Source organism: Dryobates pubescens, chromosome 1 (assembly GCF_014839835.1).
Source record: "Dryobates pubescens isolate bDryPub1 chromosome 1, bDryPub1.pri, whole genome shotgun sequence".
Lineage (NCBI taxonomy): Eukaryota > Metazoa > Chordata > Aves > Piciformes > Picidae > Dryobates > Dryobates pubescens.
The window spans coordinates 44,266,413-44,288,250 of record NC_071612.1 but is presented as its reverse complement, the minus strand read 5'-3'; the positions used below and the strand labels follow the sequence as shown (position 1 = coordinate 44,288,250).

At 46.1% G+C, this 21,838-nt stretch overlaps 1 protein-coding gene across 19 annotated transcripts in view; it reads left to right on the top strand.

Moving 5' to 3' along the window:
* ADGRL3 (adhesion G protein-coupled receptor L3) overlaps positions 1-21,838 on the top strand; it is a 388,482-nt gene that overhangs the window by 65,404 nt on the left and 301,240 nt on the right. For 18 of the 19 annotated variants that reach the window (XM_054164809.1, XM_054164791.1, XM_054164729.1 and 15 more), the window contains exons 2-3: positions 4,804-4,824; positions 5,635-5,848. In XM_054164809.1, the coding sequence (XP_054020784.1) occupies positions 4,804-4,824; positions 5,635-5,848 (235 nt within the window). The remainder of the gene's footprint in view (positions 1-4,803; positions 4,825-5,634; positions 5,849-21,838) is intronic. The other variant, XM_054164704.1, reaches the window with a different exon arrangement.

Below are 21,838 nucleotides of genomic sequence, written 5' to 3'. Positions count from 1 at the left end.
GATTAAGCACACAGTGATAACTACAAACCCATGCCCTGCAGGCATGACAAGAGGCAATTATGTTCTGAGGTCAAAAGCAAGGAGGAGAAAAAGCACAAGATTCTGATGACTTACTTCATTTTCCAGTTCTTGAAATTAGCAGAGACAAAGAAGTTCTAAATTGCCCAGATAAAATCCTGTCATTCTGTTGTCCTTCCACAAACCTCTGCTCTCACTTTGCCCTGCAGAAGCAGCTCAGGAGGAGGATTTTCCATCAAATGGCTGCAGTTGGAAAACTCAAGTTGGCACTGGTATCAATGCTGCAAAAGAATGGTTGTTTTGTCAATTGGTTTGGGTTTTTTTGTTGTTCTTTTGTTTTATCAAAATGTGGAAGTTGTTCTGCTGTATTTAGGTGGCTGTCTGCAGAGGGGAGCCTGGAAAAAATAAAATAAAATAAAAGACACCTGTTTTCCAAACTAGCGAGCAGCCAGCATCTCCTCTTGGCTTCAAGCCAACAATTAGGTCACTTATTTAGGAGATTAAATAAGGAGCTCAGTGAGAAACTAAGAAGATAGGGAGCTGCTCAAAGAAGAGAGAAGTGTATTAATGAATTAATACAACCCTGCTGTGTAGTTCACAGATGGGCTTTGACGTATCTTATTTCATAGCAAAATGCATTAAAAAAACCCACCAAAAAAACCAGATAAAATGAGAATCTTTTCTCCTTGCAGGAAAACCACTAGAACTGTTTAACAAAGATTAGAATATAGGGACACAACAAAGAAATGTGCTCACAAGGAGATAAACAGCCGGCCTCTAATCTCCCTTTGGAGTATTTATTGAAGGTACCAGGGCAGAAGAAAAGCCAGGTAGAGCATCTGATTTGGTGGAGGATGACAGGATGGAAAGCATCCTCTATTGCTTTCACAGAATCATAGAATGGTTTGGGTTGCAAGGAACCTTAAAAGATCATTTAGTTCCAACCCCTGTGCCATAGGCAGGGACACCTTCCACTAGACCAGCCTGTTCAAGGCCCTCATCCAACCTGGCCTTGAACACCTCCAGGGAGGGGGCATCTACAGCCTCCCTGGGCAACCTGTTCCAATGTCTCGTCACCCTCACTGCAAAGAATTTCTTCTGAATCTTGAGTCCCAGTCTCCCCTCTTCCAGCTCCATGTCATTGCCCCTCATCCTGTCACTGCAAACCCTTGTAAAAAAAGTTCCTCTCCAGCTTTCTTGTAGCCCTCTTGAGGTAATGAGAGGCTGCTGTAAGGCTTCCCTGGAGCCTTCTCTTCTCCAGGCTGATCAGCCCCATTTCTCTCAGCCTTTCCCCACAGTAGAACAGTGTTCCAGTTCTCTGATTGTCCAGCTTGGCTTTGAATACTTCCAGGCCTGGAACCTCCATGAATTTCCCTGGGGAGTCAACTATCTCCCTGGGCATCCTGTTCCAGTCTTTGAGAACCCTTTCAGTCAAAAAGTTTCTTATAATACCCAACCTAAACCTCCCTTGGCACAACGTGAGGCCATTTCCTCTCTTCTATCACTTGTTACCAGGAAGAAGAGACTAACCCCCACTTTCCTCCAACCTCTTTTCAGGGAGTTGTAGAGAGAGAAGGTCTCCCCTCAGGCTCCTTTTCTCCAAAATCCTACAGAGAGAATCTGCCTTATTTCCAACAGGACACAGGAGTTAAGATTAGCTGCATATCTACAGCATTCATGCTTGACCTATCCACTGAGTTTGGTTCAGTGGATTCCCAGGCTGTTAATTTCTACAATTTTAAAGCGGGGCTCTTCTCAACCATCACATGATGAATGTCTGCTTTCTTTGATAATACAGAACAGTTTCTGAGGGGAAAAAAATGCATAGGAATTAATAGCAAAAATGGACTTTCTGAAGCACGAGGGCTGGAGGGTTGAGTTCTGTTTTCTCTAGTGGGAATACTAAAATGTAAAGTAGTCGGACATCTTCCTGTGTGATTTATCTTAGGTGATCCTGCTCTAGCAGGGGCATTGGACTAGGTGATCCTCAGAGGTGCCTTCTAACCCTCACCATCCAGTGATTAGCAAACCCTCTGTTGTTTCTTCAGCCTCACAGAGAAAAGGATCCAAAATGCCCAAGAGCTGACTTGAAGAACTGGGCCAAACCATAGCCCCAGACAGCTAATATTGGCTGTAAACCTTATTTTGACCTTTTTTGGCACTTAATAGAATTCTTCTAAGCCCATGGCAGGAGGAGGGAGGGCCTCAGTGATCTGCCAAAAAGCTGCTAGAAACCCTCTGCCTCCCATGCTGCCAGTCTGCTCGGGTTTAACACAGAAGGGGCTGGACAAGAGAGCTCACCACCGCTCTTTTCCAAAGTCAGCAACCTGGCATCAGAAGATTTCTGGTCAGCATTGGGCTTGTGAACACTAAAGGTAACACAGTCAAAATTAAGCTCCCTCCCTTTTGCCAGAGAATCTGGTGTTTTGTGGAGCAGGGGCTGCTGTAGGCTTCTGTGGGCACGTCTGCGAAAAAGGACTTAATATCTCCTGATGTCATTTGTAGGGCAGGTTACAGCTGCTGGGGTTTGCTGACTCTGCCTTTCTAAGGGGCTTATCTCTTCCATCAAACCTTCTTTCTAACTTTACAGCTCATCTTTCCTCCTCTCACCTTGCCTTTGATTAGGGACATAAAACCAAGGGTAAGAAAAAGGCGTTGCATCTCAAAGGTTCACGCTTCTCCTGCATTCTCTCCTTCTGTGAAAGGGGAAGTTGGTCACAGTATGAATTCCCTGCATTGCACATTTATTGTGCCATACAAGCTCAGTGCAAAAGTGTTTCTCCCATCATTCAGCCTGGAGAAGAGAAGGCTCTGGGGAGCCCTTAGAGCAGCCTTCCTGAAGATGGCCTATGAGAAAACCAAGGAGGTTTGTAGTGACAGGATGAGGGGCAATAACTTGGAGCTGGAAGAGGGGAGACTGAGACTGAAGATTCAGGAGAAATTCTTTGCAGTGAGGGTGATGAGACACTGGAACAGGTTACACAGGGAGGTTGTAGATGCCCCCTCCCTGGAGGTGTTCAAGGCCAGGTTGGATAAGGGCCTTGAGCAGGCTAGTCCTAGTGGAAGCTGTCCCTTGTCCATGGAGGGGAGGCTTAGTGATAGATAACCTGTAAGATCCCTTGCAACCCAAAACATTCTGTGGTATTGAGGAATGAGAACACCATATGTGACACAAACCCAGATCTGTGCTAGATGTGGAAGTTAATTCCCAAGTCAATTCACGCCTGTCTTGGGAGTTTGGCAATTAGTCCTCAATCCTGGCACATCAGGATGGATCTGATCTTCGAGTAATCCCTGCAGAATTACAGAAATGAGAAGGTTTCTCTCACTGATAATGCAAATTGAAATGAGACAGCTAACAATAGTAGAAGGCTTGACAGAAGTTAGTGTGCTGGATTGCTGCCTTTCAAACAGGTAGACAACTTTGGTACAGTTCAGAGGTGTGCTAAGAAACATTGTTACACTCATGTCTCCACAAACAAGCTCTTGATCAACAGCCAGCTGAAGATGAGCCAGTGTAGGCCCAGGTGGCCCAGAAGGCCAACAGTATCCTGGCCTGGATCAGCAATACTGTGACCAGCAGGACCAGGAAAGTGATTGTCCCTCCATATTCAGCACTGGTGAAGTCACACTCTATGAGTCCTGTGTTCAGTTTTGGGCCCTCACTAGAGGAAAGATGTTGAGGTAATGGAACAAGTCCTGAGAACATCAAGGAAGCTGGTTGAAGGGTCTGGAGGACAGGTGAGGAGCAACTGAGGAACTGGGGTTGTTCAGTCTGGAGAAGAGGAGGCTGAGGCAAGACCTCATTGCTCTCTACAACTCCCTGAAAGGAGGTTGGAATGAGGTGGGGGTTAGTCTCTTCTTCCTAATAACAAGTGACAGGAGGAGAGGAAAGTTGCACCAGGGGAGATTTAGGTTGGTGACTGAAAGGGTTCTCAGAGGCTGGAATAGGCTGTCCACAGAGGTGGTTGAATCCCCATCCCTGGAGGGGTTTCAAAGAGGCAGAGATGTGGTGCTGAGGGCCATGGTTTAGTACCAACCTTGGCAGAGTTAGAGAATGGCTGGACTGGATGGTCTTAAAGGGCTTTTCCTATGAAAATGATTTTGTGAGTCTGTGATTCTCTGGTATGTATGTTCCATGTGGAATCAAAATCAAAGAAGACAACAGTGCATTGAAAGGGATCTTTCTCTTGGGTTTGGGGAGGGCATTTTGGTGTTTTTATAATGAAGCCAGTGGAAAAGTGAGTTGCTAAAAGATGTCAGGTGTAAGATGCCCCTGGATCTGTTAGAAGTTTAAACCTTCCCTGACTGCTCTGTGACCATCACACAGGTAGGGGTTAGTTTACATGTTGAGCAGTACAAAATGAGGGCACAGGGGCACATCATCCATTCAGCTTCCAGCCTGTTTGGTATGGATGAGTTTTTGCTCTCATGGAATAGGAAGAGAAGGGCTTGGCTTTTGTTTCAGCTCATGGCTGGTATGCTTGGCTGGAAAACAAGGATTTGGTTCCCAGCTTCACTGTTGATTTCCCCTGAGATCTTCTGGAAGCCACATAGCCCTTCTGTGGCCCAGAAGAGAAAGACAACACAACTACATCTTGTAGGTGTTTGGGGGGATTAATAAATTCAGGTTTGTCAGGCTGCTGGAGATCTCTGGATCAAAGAGGCTGTAAAGATGGGTTAATATTATTGCTCGTTGTCATGTGAGTTTATTTACTGATACTTCAGGGCTTTGTTTTCAAGGCATCTCAAAGCATGTTTCTTTTTTTCTCTTGCACACTGTAGCCTGGATTTCTTTTAAAACAGGTAAGATTTCTGAGAGCTCTTTAATTTTCACTTTGCAAGTGGGTGCCAGTATTGAACATCCAGGCAGGTCCAACGCAGAGCTGAGAATGAACTTCAATTATCTAATATCCCATCTATTGGCCTTTCCATGGAAAATATCACTGCAAGGTCTATGTTTTGGGATAGTTGCCAGAATCCCCAGGTTATCCCCAGGCATGCTGCAGGCTACAGCAGGTCCTGTTTTCTAAGGACCTAAAAAAGAAAAGCACCAGGAGCAATGCAGATGTTATTACATCTGCAGTAGGACAGATGCAGTCTTCCTGAGCAAGTGGGATCCTGATTCTTGGATTGCTTATTGTCAGAAAATTCCCCCTGTAGATCAGGTACAGCACAGGGCTGTGATTTTATATGTCAAAGCCAAGTAGCCTCTCACTTGGAAAGTAGAATCCTAGAATTGTTATGGCCAGAAAAGGCCTTTAAGATTATCAGGTCCAACCTTCAACCCATCGCACCATGCCCACTAAACCACTTCCTCAAGTGCCACAGCTACACCTTTTTGAGCATTGCCAGGGCTGGTGACCCCAGCATCCCCCTGAGAGCTTGTTCCAATGCCTGACCAAAAATGAGGTCGCTGAGTGGAGAAATGGTCTGTCTGGGCAGGCAGCCAGCCGAGAGTTGGACCCTGTTTCTGCAGTCCGTGTCTCAATGACACCAAATCTATCTCAGTACAGCACATAGGTAAAACCTGATGCTAAATGTTGTTCCACTTGTAATCCTGAACCTTGGTGTGGAGTGTAAATGTTTGCTGTGTTTCTGTGTTAATCCCTGCAGCTTTCAGCCGTGCCCCGGTCCCCATGGCTGTGGTCCGAAGGGAGCTGTCTTGTGAGAGTTACCCCATTGAGCTTCGCTGCCCGGGAACAGATGTCATCATGATCGAAAGTGCCAACTACGGGAGGACTGATGATAAAATCTGTGACTCTGATCCCGCTCAGATGGAGAATATCCGCTGTTATCTGCCAGATGCCTATAAGATTATGACTCAAAGGTACAGTGTTTAATATTCTTTGTTTGCTGACTGTCGGGTTGTTGTTTTCTTTCTTTTTTTTTTTTAATCCAGTGTGTACAAACCAGCTTCTGTGTGTGTTTGCAGGAGCAAATGCAGGTACTTAGTCTGTCTGGATGTGCACAGAATTACAGCTATTATTGCTAAACAGGGGGTTTGGCAGAGCTGGGTTGGCCTCACGCAAGTGTGTGTTACTAATCAGTCATCTTGATATTCGCCGTGTCCCAATTACCTTCACAAAGCCCAGATATCCAGTCTCTTAATGAAAGTGTGAAAGAAGTCTTTCTGAAATGCACAGTCACTGTGTTCAAGCCCATGGCCAACAATCTCCTTTATTCAATTAATATTTTCCCTTCAGAATAACAGCTGCATTTCTTAGAATACAAAGCAAAGTCTCCACCATTTGTCATCATCATGTAGCATTCCTTTGAGACAGGATCTGAATTCCCAGACAAGGACTGACATTCACATGGTTTTGCTGAAAGCTTACTATATTTCTGTGCAATAACTCTTGCTGTTAAGTGTCTGCTGAATCTGGAAATGGTAACTGAGATACATGCTGTGTAGACAGGCTCTTTGTCTTGTAGGATGAGGGCCTAACTGATTGCACTGGTCAGGCCACACCTCAAATACTGGGTTCAGTTTTTGGCCCCTCAGTACTGGAAAGACATTGAGGTGTTGGAGCATGTCCAGAGAAGGGTAACAAAGCTGGTGAAAGGTCTGGAGAATAGGTCTGGTGGGGAGTGGCTGAGGACACTGGGATTGCTTAGTCTGGAGAAGAGGAGGCTGAGAGAAGACCTCATTGCACTCTACAGCTCCCTGAAAGGAGGTCGGTGTGAGCTGGCGGTTGGTCTCTTCTCCCTAGTATCAGGTGTCAGAACAAAAGGAAATGGCCTGAAATTGTGCCAGGGAAGTTTTAGGTTGGATATTATGAAAGTTTTCTTTTCTGCAAGTGTGGTCAGGCATTGGAACAGGCTGTCCAGGGTGGTGGTCAAGTCACCATCCTTGGCATTGTCAAAGAAATGTGTAGGCATGGCACTTTGGGATGTGGTTTAATGACCATGATGTTGACAGCTGGACTTGATGATCTGGAACAATTCTATGTTTCTGTGATGCTATGTCAAGGATTTAAACCTCAAGATGCCCTCTTTGCAGGATTTGGCTCCTGTGAGCTCATTCTTTAAATTGCAGCTCCCTGTGTAGGTGTTAGAAGTCCTGTTTGTGGTATTGTAGCTGTTACGTTTTCAAGAGAAATGGAAAGGGTAACAAGATGCCCTCAGCCGATCCCTTGGATTTGGTGTGGTTTTAGTGGAATTACTGTAATTCTCCTGTTCAGGTTGTTAGTGGCTTCAAGCAGAAACCCTTAATCCTCTGCATATTGGCAGAATAAAACTATGTCATCACCATTACCAACCAGTAATATCTTTATATACATGCAATAGCCTCCTCCCAGGCTCTGGGTTCTGAGACAAATTCAGAGCTCTGCAGTCTTCTGGTCAGTTCCTATGTGTAGCAGGCCTGCAATAAACCAGAGAGGGCATGTCATCATGTGTGCCTGGAAGGACAGGCTGAGGGTGCTGGGGTTGCTCATCCTGGAGCAGAGAAGGCAATGGGGAGACCATAGAGCTGCTTTCCAGTACCTGAAGGGAGCCTACGAGAAGGCTGCAGAGGGACTGTTTCCAATGGCCTGCAGTGACAGGGTGAGGGGCAGTGGTTTGAAATGAGAGTAGAACAGATTCAGATTGGATGTTAGGAATATGTTCTGCACCATGAGGGTGGTGGAACACTGCAACAGGTTGCCCAAGGAGGTAGTTGAGGTGCTATCCCTGGAGATATTCAAGGTCAGGCTCAATGTGACTCTCATCAGCCTGACCTAGTGGAGGATGTCCCTGCTATCTGCAGTGAAGTTGGACTAGATGACTTTTGGAGGTCCCTTTCAACCCAAACTATTCTATGATTCTATTTAGGTACCTGTTTTACGGCAACAGCGCCCAGGTGAAAACTCAGGTTGATCACTTGGCTCCAGATGCAGCCTCTGTTACTAGCAGGGAGTGAGCAGGGAAGTGGGGCCCTGGGGCATCCCTGATTTCTCATATGGGCAGAAAGTGGCGCTATAGAGGATGGCTGCTGAGGGGGGAATTTCTTGCAAGACAAAAGCAAATCCCTACTGACTGAAAAGAATATATTTGGGACCTTGCATGGTGCTGTTTATCACTGGGGAGGCTGAGGAGAGGTGGTGGCTCCTTCCGTTTGAGCCATTTGGTGATCAATTTTCAAGCAGAAGTGCACAATCCTCTTATTAATTGGGTACTATTGAGTTTCTTGAAAATAAATATAACCCAATCCTTGTTAAAAGGCAGGTTTAAAAGGGGAAAAACATTCTGCTTTGCATTTTTATGTCGGGCTCATTTCTTCTTTTAATCTCCATTAATTCCAGGAGTTGAAACCATTTAAAAATAAAACCATTAAAATGAAATATGTTCTTAAGAGGCAACCCAGTCTGCCAGCTCACAGCTCTGAGCATGCCTTGGAGCTGAGCCTCTGCAAAAAAAAGAAAAGTGGAAAGGGAAAATTGTTGTGGCACTAGCAATGGCATTGTCTCCTGAAAACTTTACCTGCAGAATGAATTGGTTCAGCAGCAATGGTCACTGGTATCCCAAAAGACAGCTGTGTGCTGGGGTGCATCAAAAGAAGTGTGAGCAGCAGGACAGGAAGGATATTCTGTCCCTCTGTTCTCATGAGGCACACCTGGAGTGCTGCACTCAGTTCTGGTGCCCCCAGCATAAGAGGGACAGGGAACTGTTGGAGTGGATCCAGAGGAAGCCACAAAGATAATCAGTGGGCTGGAGAGCCTTCTCTACAGAGACAGGCTGCAAGTCTCAGGACTGTTCAGCCTGGAGAAGAGCCTGGAGAGACTAAGAGCAGCTTTCCTGTACCTGAACAGTGTCTACAAGAAAGCTAGGGAGACACTTTTGAGAAGAGCTTGTAGTGATAGGATGAAGGGCAATGGCTTTGAGCTGGAAGAGGGAAGATTTAATCTGGAGTTTGGGAAGATTTAAGATGGAGTTTAGGAAGAAATTCTTTCCAGTGAGTTTGGGGAGACACTGGAACAGGTTTCCAAGGCAAGTTGTGGATGCCCTGTCCCTGGAGGTATTCAAGGCCAGGCTGGATGAGTCCTTGAGCAACCAGCATTAGTGTCCCTCTCCATGGCAGGGCTGCTGGATTCTATGATCCCGTGTGGGTGGGTTTGCAGATGAATGCAGCTTGCAACACAGTGCCCTTTTCTGCTGAGTAGGAAAGCTGCGAGCTGAAGATCCCAAGGCTGTGCAGCCTGCATGGCAGTTGAAGCTGCCTGCATATGGAGAGAGAAAGCAAATGCAATGTGCATGCTTGTTAGGCATTGATCAATGATTGAGTTCAGAAACACACAGTCCCTTGGAAAATTTGTCAGGACGTGTCTAAGCAACATAGTTGACTCAGCTGTGGCATGGCTGTGGGGAGAGGGAGGGGAATTGGTGGGAAGTGTTGGTGAGACAGAGGTGTCAGGATGGGAGATGAGACTGTGAGTGAGCAGACTGATGGTAGATATCAGCAATGTCTGCCCCAGCCCATACTCTCCCCCCTGCCTCCAAACTGAGCTAGAGTCTCCCTCGCTGATGTATTTTTATGCAAATTATTTTTACATATAGAGTCATTTTGCTTGGAAAAGCCCTGTACAACCATTCTCTAATTCTGCCAAAGCTGGTGCTAAACTGTGCCACTCAGCAGGACATCTCTGTGTCTTTTCCACAACTCCAGTGATGAGGATTCAACCACCTCCCTGGGGAAAGGTGGAGTGTTTGTGGAGCCCTCTGAGCACAGGGAACAGAAGGAGCAGTCAGCACTGGTGAGGCTACACCTTGAGTATTGTGTTCAATTCTGGGCCCCTCACTACAAGAAGGACATTGAGGTGCAAGAGTACATCCAGAGAAGGTTAATGAGGTTGGTGAAGAGCCTGGAGTTACATGGCTTATGAGGAAGGGCTGAGGGTCATTCTGGAGGGGAGGAGGCTGAGGGGAGACCTCATTGCTCCCTACAGCTACCTGAAGGGAGGTTGGAGTGAGGAGGGGGCAGCCTCTTCTCCTTAGTGTCAAGCAACAGGACAAGGGGAAATGGTTTCAAGTTGTGCAGGGGGGGGCAGACTGGATATTAGGAAATATTTCTTCACTGAAAGGATTCTCAAACATTGGAAAGGTCTGCCCCACGGCAGTGGCAAAGTCACCATCCCTGGATGTGACTTTAAGCAGCATGGTGACCCTGGTGGTTAGGGACATCTTTGAGTTCTCTCCCAGCACGATGGATTCTGTGAGTTCTTCCTGCACGCTCTTGCCCTGAACATCTCTAAACTCCTTGCAGTATTTCTTTAAGTAAAAGACATTTAAAGAGCTATTTTATAGGAAATTAAATCTCTGTGGCCTGTGTTGTTTTTTAACTTGCCAGCTCTTTCTCCAAGCATTCAAGCAGCAGCTGCCCGTAATAGCTCAGAAGGAGTGCTTTATGAGCTGAAGTTGTTTTTTGTTGTGGGTTTTTTTTCTCTGACATGATTAGAGAAGAATGTATTTCATAGCATATTTGCTGTGCAGAAATGGCTTTTCAAGGGCTGGAACAAACAATTAGATTCTAACCATGCCCAATTTAAACTCTGTGTACTGTACCATAGGAGGCTTCTCTGTGTCTTTCCTTGAGCAACCAAGCCACCAAAGATATCCATTCCAACAGCCAAGGTTCTCCCCAAACTAAGTAGCATCATTTTCCCATGATTGTTATCTTTGTTGTTACAGTGTTAACACTGGCATTTGGGCTGTTAAAAAACACCCTAAAGAAAAAAAAAAATCACTAAAGAGCCTGATTCTTTTGCATGAGGAGGGACATTCCCAGCTCTCTCTGTAGCAGCCAGAAGGATGGCAAAAAGCACTTTATGCAGGGTAGGTGAGGAGAAAGGAATTGTATGAGCCAGGTTGCATTACACTGGGGAGATTTCTCATCTCCTGAAGGGCTGTGCTTTGTTAATGGTTTTGGTTGATGACCTGAAAAATGCAGGAGTCCCAAACGAGTGCCATCATTATTGTAATAATAATATTGCATCTGGTGCTGTGCTGTTAGTGATGCTCTCAGCACCTGCGATTTTCAAGCCACTTCTCAAATGCCACTGATCTGCTCTTGTGCTGGGAAATACAGAGACAGAGTTGTCACCATTTTACAGGTAGGATAATCCATGCTAATCATGAATCAAGTGCCCACTGGTTTTGATCATACCTATTTTGGGATGTTCTCATGGAGTCCTTTATTCATTCAAGTAGTTGGTCCTGTTAGACCTGAGGAGGATGTGCAGGACAAAGAGAGCTGCAGACCTGGAGGCTGTGTAATGACTGAGCACACTTGAGCTGAGCTGAAGCACAGTCATGTCAGGCTCTGTAAAACTGATGGCACTTTTCTCAGCAAACAGCCCCCTGCTTAGACTTCATTATCACCACCTCTGACTCAGATACTGAGTGCCCTGTTTGGTAGAACCATAGAATCACAGAATTATTTTGGTTGGAAGAGACTAATTGTTTTGGTCATCAGGTCCTACTGTAAATCTAAGGGCACCATGGCCATTAAACCATGCCCTGAAGTGCCATGTCCAAATACTTCTTTCAGGGATTGTGACTCCAATGCCTGACCACTCTTGCAGGAAAGATATTTTTCCTGGTCTTCAACCTAAGCCTTCCCTGACACAATTTCGGGACATTTGCTTTCTTCTGTCACATGATATTAGGGAGAACAGAGCAACTCCCACCTCACTCCAACCTCCTCTCAGGGAGTTGTAGAGAGCAATGAGGTCTGCCCTCAGCCTTGTCTTCCTCAGACTAAACACCCCCAGTTCCCTCAGCTGCTCCTCACCAGCCCTGTTCTCCAGACCCTTCACCAGCTTTGTCTTCCTTTTCTGGACCTGCTCCAGCATCTCAATGTCCTCCTTGTAGTGAGATGCCCAAAAACTGAACACTGTAGGAACCCCTCTGCCTTCCCCTGCATCCTGAGTACATTTTGTAAGGACTGCCAAGGTACTACACACATTTCTATATTTGTTATCACACAGATGGTGTGGGAAGTGCATTTCTGAAGGGCTGAGACATCACAGTAGGAAATGAGGCTTTTCTCTTTCTGGGAATTTTAAGTTTGATGCTTTGAGATCACCACATAAAAAGCATCAATATGGGAAAAAAAAAACCAACCCAAAAAACAACCTCTCATGCTGCAGTTAAGGAGTAGCTTCTGTAACCAGCAGATATGAACAGGGAATACTGAAGCTCACTTGCCCTGCATTCTGGTTTTAAAGGCTAGACGAGGAGCCTGACCACTTAGTTAAACAATCTGTTTTCTCTCTGTGTGGATAGATATTTCAAAATGAAACAGAGTCTGCTCATCTCATCCACACCTTGACCCTGGGACAAGGGCACACAGACAATTACTTAGAGCAGGGGAAAATATAAAGAAGAAAAAAACCCAACCAACCCACAACAGTAAGTGCTCGTGGAGCAGTGAATCGCTCTTAAAATGGTTGCTACTTCCCAGCCTGTACAGCCTTAATTTATCCTACCTCTTCGTCTCCTGCAAATGCTGTCAGACCCAAGCAGAAGAGTAAATTCTGAACGTGACAGCCTGCTGGAATTGCCCTGGTACCCCTGTAAATCAGGGCTTGTCAGCCCCAAGAGCTCAGCTGATTGCAGCTGCCATGGTAACAGATGAGTGGAGGCAGTATTTTCTGAAGGTAATTAGGTTCCAAACCGTGGAAGGCTCTGTAGATCAAAAATGATGCTTTAGGCATCCCTGGGTACCAATTGGTAACCGTGGGCAGCTCTAACCTCCACACATTAAATAAATAAATAAACAGATGGCTGTGTTGTGCTGGAGCTGATGGGGTTTTGTTGCTGCTAGTGTGCAGCTCCATGCCACATGAGAAGATCCAGGCTGGAGCTGAGGAAGCAATGTGAGGCTGCTGGGCAAAGAGAGTCACATTGGAGGGTAGGAAGGCTCTGCAAAGTGACCTGGCCAGACTGGACTGATGGACGGAGGTTGATTCTGTGAAGTGTAACAAGGCCAAATACTGTGTCCTGCACTCAGGTCACAACAACCCCATGCAATGCTCCAGTCTTGGGGCAGAAAAGGACCTGGGAGTGCTGGTTGACAACCAGAAGAAGATCAGCCAGCAGCGTGCTCAGGTGGCCAAAAAAGCCACCAGCATTCTGGCCTGGATCAGCAATAGCATGACCAGCAGGAGTTAGGGCAGTGATAGTGTCCCTGTACTGGGCACTGGTGAGGCCACAACTTGGATGCTGGGTTCAGTTTTGGGTGCCTCACCCCAATAAAAACATTGAGGGGCTGAAGCATGTTCAGAGAAGGGCAAGAAAGCTGGTGAAGAGTCTGGAGAACAGGTCTGGTGAGGAACACCTGAAGAAACTGGGGTTGTTTGGTCTGGAGAAGGGAATACTGAGGAGTGGTTGGGGTTGGTCTGTAAAATTGTGCCAAGGGAGGTTTGGCTTGGAGCTTAGGAAAAATTTATCCCCTGCAAGAGTGGTCAGGCATTGGAACAGGCTGCCCAGGGAGCTGGTGGAGTCACCATCTCTGGAAGTGTTCAAGAAACGTGTGGACATAGTTTAATGTCTATAATGGTCTTAGGTTGATGGTCGGACTTGATGATGTTAAAAGTCTTTTCCAATCAAAATAATTCTATGGTTTTATGCTTCTATGAAGGGTGTCCTTGCAGGTTGGAGGAGGTTGGAGGAATTCCTCTTTACTACACCCATTTCAGTTTGTAGGTTATTTTGTTTGGTTTCATTTAATTATTTTTTTTCATCCCCTCACTGGCTTTAACCAACAAAGAGCAGACATGGGATAATCTCTAGGATAAATCATGTCTCAAAGTGGCCTCAGAAGTGCTGAATGCATGATGTGCTGAAAACCACGCAGGGCAAATCCAGGTTTATTACTCCATCCGTTACTTAACCAGTGTGAAAGTGGCTGGCAACAGCCTGGCAGAGGGAAGGGGCTGGCTAGTCCTTGGCAGCCTGCCACATGTAGCTTTTGCCAGCGGGAGAAGACCCATGTGAAAAATGCTTCTCTCGCCTGTTTTTTTCAGACTCCTAGAATCATTGAGTTGTTTGGGCTGAAGGGACCTTAGAGGCCATCTAGTTCCAACCCCCCTGCCATGGGCAGGGACGCCTTCTGCTAGACCAGGTTGCTCAGGGCCCTGTCCAGCCTGGCCTTGAACACCTCAGGTATGGGGCCATACACTACCTCTCTGACCAACCTGTTCTGGTGTTGGAGGCTTCTTGAGCTACTAATTTGCACCCAGGGAGGAAATGTTGAGCAAAGATGGAGATGTTGCTGACACAGTGCTGTCCACAGATCAGCAATGTACTATGTTTATTATCAGGTTGCAGGAGGTGAGTGAAGGCATAGAATCGTGGAATCATAAATTGTTTCATCTGGAAACACCAATCAGGAACAGGGAGAAAACTGTTCAACCTTCAACCTACCACCACCATGGCCATTAAACCAAGTCCCAAAGTGCCATGTTCATACATTTCTTGAATACCTCTACCAACAGTAACTCCACCACCTCCCTGGGCAACCTGTTCCAAGCATGTAGGAAGCCTTCCTTGAACCTTGAACTTGGGCAACAAGGCTGGTGAGAGGACTTGAGCACAAGCCCTGTGACGAGAGGCTGAGGGAGCTGGGATTGTTTAGCCTGGAGAAGAGGAGGCTCAGGGGTGACCTCATTGCCCTCTACAACTACCTGAAAGGTGGTTGTAGCCAGGAAGGGGTTGGTCTCTTCTCTCTAGCAACCAGCACCAGAAAAAGGGGCCACAGTCTCAAGCTGTGCCAGGGGAAGTTTAGGCTCGAGGTGAGGAGAAAGTTCTTCACGGAGAGAGTCATTTGCCATTGGAATGTGCTGCCCAGGGAGGTGGTGGAGTCACTGTCCCTGGAGGTGTTCAAGAGGGGATTGGACGTGGCACTTGGTGCCATGGTCTAGTCATGAGGTCTGTGGAGACAGGTTGGACTCGATGATCCTTGAGGTCTCTTCCAACCTTGGTGATACTGTGATACTGTAACCACACTCAGGGAAGATGCAGCTCTAGGCTCTCAGGCACTTTTGCTTTTTCTGAAACAAATTTTGCACTGTGAAAATCACTCTTAGGGGTTCCCAAAGAGCAAAGTTTAAAGCCAGGCACCTGCATGCTGACCATGGCACCTCATTAAGCCCATAGTACCTCCAGCTCATTGCCTAAATCACAGAAGAAATGAACATGGAATACACTTCTGCTCAGTATTCCTAACACCTTGAATCATGGAGGTGTTGGGCAGAAGGTTGGAATTGATGATCTTAGAAGTCTCTTTGAACCTTAATGATTCTATGCATTCTATGCCTTACTGGGCCATCAAAGGACTTGGTCTTCAGATGCTTTGTCTCTTCATCATAAGGCTTTTATTGACTTAGAGCATTGCAGGATGTTGGAGAAGTTTTATTCAGGCTAAGTGGACTTGCACTATCTTAAAATAACAAATGGTTTGGTTTGAGTAGAAAGATACATGTGTGCACCTTCTCTGGTCAGTCTCCTGGCTTGAGATAATGGCTGAAGGGCTGTGAGGTGAGACGAAGTTGAAGCTATGCATCTATATCAGTTTCTTTTGCCTTTTTTTTTTTTCTTTTTTCTTTTTTTATCTTGTACAAAAGAGCTCAGTTTGCCTGTGCCTGAGGTCACAACTGAGTTTACACACAGGGGATTGTCTATTCTCCAGGATATTTCAAAGCTTTCATTCAGCGCAGTTTTGACTGCGTTGTTTGTGGAACCTTTAGAGCCTGAATTCCATATTCTGTTCCAAGATGCATAAGTCCAGCACTGGCTTATATCACCCCACACTGTGTGTAAGCCTGGGATGTCTGTGCTCCTCTGCAGGGCTCCTAATGCTCTCTACAGACCTCTCTCACCTTTGCAGGCTTGCAGTTTGGCATCCGTGGTGTAGCTTTAAATCTGTGTGATCACCCTGCTGATACGCAACCTGCCTGGACACGTTCCTGGGCAACCTGCTCTAGGTGAACCTGCTCAATCAAGGGGGTTGGACTGCATGATCCAAAGACATCCCTTCCAAACCCTGCCATGCTGGGATTCAAACTCAACATGAGCTGCAATGTGCAGTGGCAGACTAGAAGGCAGCTGTGTCCTGGGCTGCAGTGTGAGCAGCAGGATGAGGGAAGGGGATTCTGCCCCTCTACTCTGCTCTCATGAGACCCCACCTGGAGCACTGAATCCAGTTCTGCTACCCCTGACAGAAGAAGGACATGGTTGGAAAAGGGCCAGAGAGGGCCTCAAAGATGATCACAGGACTGGAGAACTTCACCTCTAAGGACAGTCTGAGAGAGCTGCTCAATCTGGTGAAGGCTCTGAGAGACCTTCTAGTAGCCTTCCAGTACCTGAACAGGGCCTATAAGAAAGCTGGGGAGGGACATTTTACAAGGTCTTGTAGTAATAGGATGAGGGGCAATGGCTTTGAGCTGGAAGAGAGGAGATGTAGACTGGAGATTAGGAAGAAATTCTTTCCAATGAGGGTGGTGAGATACTGGGCAAGGCCCTCAGGGAGGTCGTTGATGTCCCCTCCCAAGAGGTGTTCAAGGGTAGGTTGGACATGGCCTCAAGAAAGCTGGTCTAGTGGAATGGGTCCCTGCCCATGGCGAGGGGTGTAGGAACTAGATGATCTTTCAGGTACTTCCCAGCTGAAACTGTTCCATGATGTTTCTAGGATTCTGTGCAACACCAAATGCACACAGGCAAAAGGTGGGTGTGAGGCACAAATCATTTGCCTGCCAATATCAGAAATAAGGGCTGGCAGCAGTTCCTGAATCATCAGCTCAGCATGGTACTTAACTATGAGTTTTGTTAATGGGATGAACCACAGAGTCACAGAATGCATCGGGGTGGAAGGGACCTTCAAAGGTCATCTTGACCCTGCTATGAGCAGGGACCCCTCCAATAGAATTGAAGTTTGTTTCAGCCTCGTTCAGGAAAAGAGGGCAAGAGAATGGCTTGCACAGCAGCAGCAGTGACCCAAGCCAAAGTTTTGCTGCCATTATGATTCAGGAGCAGGGTTTTATGTCTCGGTTAGCAGAGTGCGTAAGAGATGCCAGGTCACGTCTGTAATGTAAAGGAAGGGCAGGAGATGGAATTTATTATGAGAGCCATCTTCTATGCATTATGCATAAGAGAATACATTGGTGTCAGTTATATACAGTAGAAGCCTTAATTCAGCTGGAGTCCTGCTGACATGGTAAACTGGGAGACAGCGAGTAGTTTATGGGCAGTAGTAGAACTTGCGGACTGAGTTATAGCCTCAGCATTCAGTCCGTTAGCTTGGGCTGCAGCTTGGGCTGGGCAGTATATTATCTGCTTTTACCCACAGTAGGAGAGGTGACAAAGAAGGGAAAACTTTATTGTAGAGACACTGTGAAGAATGGGAGATGGAGTTATGGGCTTGAGAAGTGTACAAAACTATAAAACTAATGCAAGAGAAGAAAGGAGGGTTTGGAGCTGGCCAGGAAGAAAGGTGACAGAATAGGAATAAGGTTTCCTTATGAAGTCACTGGTCTGCCCCTGTGGAATAATAGAGTTGTTTTGGTTGGAAAAGACCTTTAAGATCATCCAGTCCAACCATTCTCTAATTCTAACAAGGCTGGTGCCAAACCATGGCCCTCAGCACCACATCTCTGCCACTTTAAACACCCCCAGGAATGGGGGTGAACCCAGAACTCAAGATGTGGCCTCACTAGTGCTGAGTACATGGGGACAATCACTTCCCTGGTCCTCACGGCCATGCTATTGGTGATCCAGGCCTGGATGCTGCTGGCCTTGCCCACCTGGGCACACTTCTGGCTCATGTGCAGATGGCTGTAAATCAACACTCCCAGATTCTCTGTGCCAAGCAACTTTCCAAGTCACTCTGCCCCAAGCCTGAGGTTGTTGTGACCTGAGTGCATAACCTGGCATTTGGCCTTGTTGAATTCCATCACACTGAACTTGGCCTGTCCAGGTTGCTCTGCAAAGCCTTCCTACTCTCCAGCGGGTCAGCACTCTCTCCCAGCCTAGTGTCATCTGCAAACTTACTGGGGGTGGAAGTTAACTTACTGTGCCCTGTCCGGCCTGTCTCAGGGCAGGATGCAGCATCCCTCAGCAGACAGACAGTTCTAACCAGCCCCTTACCTTTTCTCTTCCTGATTTTTCACAGTTAGAGTTGGGCTTTACCCCAGTAGCCAAGGCTTTTAATCTTCGTTCTAGCTTTCCTTTGTTCAGATGAATTGCTCTTGCTGGATATTCTTGCCGTCAGTATAAATGGCCAAATCCTTTCTGAATCCGATTGAGTCCCTGGTCGTGATGACTTCCAGGTACTCAAAGTCCAGCAGGATAATAGCTTATTGTGTGAAAAATAATTGCTTTTTTTCAGGTTTTAATTTTATTGCCATCCCTCCTCAGCCTGTGAAGACAGATGTGGCCAAGCTACCTTTTCAATTTCTGTTCATTAGCCTGTATGCATTTGTCTTATTGCTTCCAGCCTCTCCTCTCTCCAAGGGAAAGAGCTGTGAGCCTTCAAATATTTCTTCAGAGGGGAGGTGTTCTTTTTTCTTTTCTTTTTTTTTTTTTTTCTTATGTGTGCATGAAAATGATCTTTTTTTCCCCCTGAATACCCTTTAATTCCACGTTGTTATATTTGAGATAAGATGAGCTGTGCCAACCTCCCATTTCAAGCTTCATCATCCACCTATGTAAAGGCAAGATGTTGCTTCTTCATAGGGAGAAGAGGGAATGGCATCCATCTGGAAGAGGGGAGATTTAGAATGGAGATTAGGAAGAAATTCTTTCCAGTGGGGGTGGTGAGACACTGGAACAGGTTGCCCAAGGAGGTTGTGGATGCCCCTTGCTTAGGTGTGTTCAAGACCATGTTGCATAAGGCCTTGATCAGCCTGGTCTATTGGGAGGTGTCCCTGCCCACTGAAGGACAGGGAGCTGATGATCTTCAAGGTCCTTTCCAACCTAAACTATCCTGTGATTCTATGATTTGGGAGAGCAGGGGAGAAATCTTTAGGGTGCCTCTAAATGCTGCCTGTGTCAGAAATGTCCCTTGGAACACTTTTGAATTACCATCAAGGTTGTCAATAACTGAACATAGGCATCCAATGCCTGACTCACCTTCAAAGAACCCAAACCCCTTAACTGTGCATAGACACAAAGAATACAGGTCACCTTCAGAGCAGTGAGTTAGACTGAACTGTGGAAAATCAATTTCAGTTGATTAGCTGCACTTGTGAAGAGTTAAAGCCAGGCACCAAACAAAGCAGGCTGGTGTCTGTTGTGTTGGGCTGCCATCCAGAAAACCCTTGACTGTGCATGTGACAGGAGATGTCTGAAGCCAGTGTGCAGGTAGAAACCTTCCAGGAGGTCTCAACAAGCTTTGTTTTGATGACATTCAGGTGGCAAATGTGGGTGCCTGACATGGATGTCAGGAGGACCTAAGGGCAGCTAAGTAGCCCCCTACTTTGTCATAAACTCTATGGGTGAGAGGGCTGGCAAGCCACCACTTCCCTCTTCCTGTAATGACTGCAGTCTTCTATGCCCAAAGGTGGCTGAGTGAAGCTGAAGCTGTAGTCACTCTTCAATTATCTGTAAAACAAAAATACTCTTCCATAAAGAGTGAGGGAAGAGTAAGGGTGGAGATTTTCTTTCACAGCGCTTAAATGGCACCTTGTTGCATCAGCTTACAGATTCAGTACCAAATGAAGGGAAGTTCTCCTCCCCCTCCACTCTGCCTTGGTTAGACCACAACTGGAGTATTGTGTCCAGTTCTGATATCCCTAGTTCAAGAGGGACAGGGAACCAACCAGGGAGAGTGTCCAGTGGAGTTTGAGGATGATGAAGGGACTGGAACATCTGTCTGATGAGAAAAGGCTGAGGCACCTGAGGCTGTTCAGCCTGGAGAAGACTGAGAGGGCATCTTATGGATGTTTATAAATATCTGAAGGGTGGGTATCAAAGAGAAGAAGCCTGTAGGACAAGGGGCAATGGTTACAAAGTGGAACACAGAAGGTTCCACCTCAACATAAAAAAAAAAACTTACTTGCTGTGAGGCTGCTGGAGCTCAGGAGCAGGCTGCTCAGAGAGGTTGTGGAGTCTCCTCTGAGCACTTTATAGACCCATGTGAATGTGTTCCTGACTGGTCCTGAGTGATCCTACTTTGACAGTGTGGTTGGGCTCTATGACCTCTGGAGGTCCCTTCCAAAACTCTACCACTCTGTGTAACACAGAGTCTCCCAGAGGTGTTCTTTTAGGGGAGACCTTGGGTGGGGGTTTTTTGGTAGGCTTTTGTTTGGTAGGTTGGTTTTGTTTGGTTGGTTTGGGTTTTGTTTGTTTGGGGTGGGTTGGGTTTGGGTTGATTTGTTTGGGTTTTTTTGTTTGTTTTCTCAGGAGACTTTTGGTGGGAGTAGGAACCTCCTATAACTAACACATTCTTCATGAGGACCTGTGTGCTTGTGCCAGTACTGACAATACAGGATGTAAATCTCAATGCTTTCACAGCTTTCCTCTTTAACTCACATTTTAAGGGTTTAAAACAATTTAAAGCACCCATTGCACCCAGGAGCCTGAGTCCCAAATGATTTGGTACAACCCATGGCAGGAGGGTTGCAACTAGATAATCTGTTATGGTCCTTTCCAAGCCAAACCGTTCTATGAACTTCTGGGCTCCCATATGAACTCCTGGGTTCCCAACAATTGCAGTGATTTCTTTTGGAAGTGGAATTTCACTCCTGTGTGGCTCTAGTGCCTTTGAAGATTTTGCTCATGATCTAATTTGGATCTTAAGTTTAGTAGTTTGGAAACAGCCTGCCTGACATCAAACTCTAGAGTTTTCGAACTTGTATGGTTTAATAAGATTAACTGAGTGCAGCTCTGATACAGTCTTACAGTGAGAGCTTATTCAAATTGAGAAGCAGTCAGAAGGGAAGGAGCCTCAAGCATAAAACAGGAGTGAGGTGGTGCCAAAAACCAGGGCTCTGAGAAGTTCTGTTTTCTTACCCTGCAGTGAGAGCAGAAGCCTTTAGCCGGGAAATTAATGCACTAAGGGGGGGGGGGGGGGGGGGGAAAGGCATAGTCAAAAGATGATAACCAAATATTCCCTTTTTCAGCTCTCTTCTTTGGAGATGGTGCACACATAGAAACATTCATAGCTCAGAAACTTCCATTTATGAGACTCTGGAATAGATATTAAAATATGTGGGAAGTGGGATACTTGTCTGCTTGAATTACCAAGAATAATTCACAAAGTAGAGCATGGCCACTGGAATAAATGAATTAATGAGGGAGTTTGAGAAGTATTCTTGCCAAATCTGTGTTTTGGGGCCCTTCTGTGTAAAAGAATTAATTCCTGGGTTTTAATCACATTAGTTTCTTCCAGTATTCCCTTGCATTTCAGCAACTGAGCATCTCTACCATGAATTTAATTTTCACAGTGCTGGTATGGGAAACCTGATTGTGTAACCTCTTTTGACCCAAGGTTGTATCTTAATCCCATTCCTCCCAAGGGCTCACCATCCAGTTGTGCAAGTAGAGTGTGATTTTCCAATGTGTACCATAGTGATAACATGTCTATGGAATCAGAAGCCTTCTGGTTTGAAGTCTGAGCATGCCAAGCATTTTTTTGCTTCTTCCATTAAGAACATTCTCAGCACAGTTTCCATGCAGAATTTTATTCCACTGTTTCAGCAGGAATAAGGCAGCTGTGAAAGAGGAATGTGAAATCAAGAACCCAGCCCTTTGGACATTGCAAATTTTATGAAGGGTGTTAGAGGAAAGAGGAAGTCTGTAGGACAGACTGGGCTTTGGTCACACTCCAGTCTGGCTCAGGAGA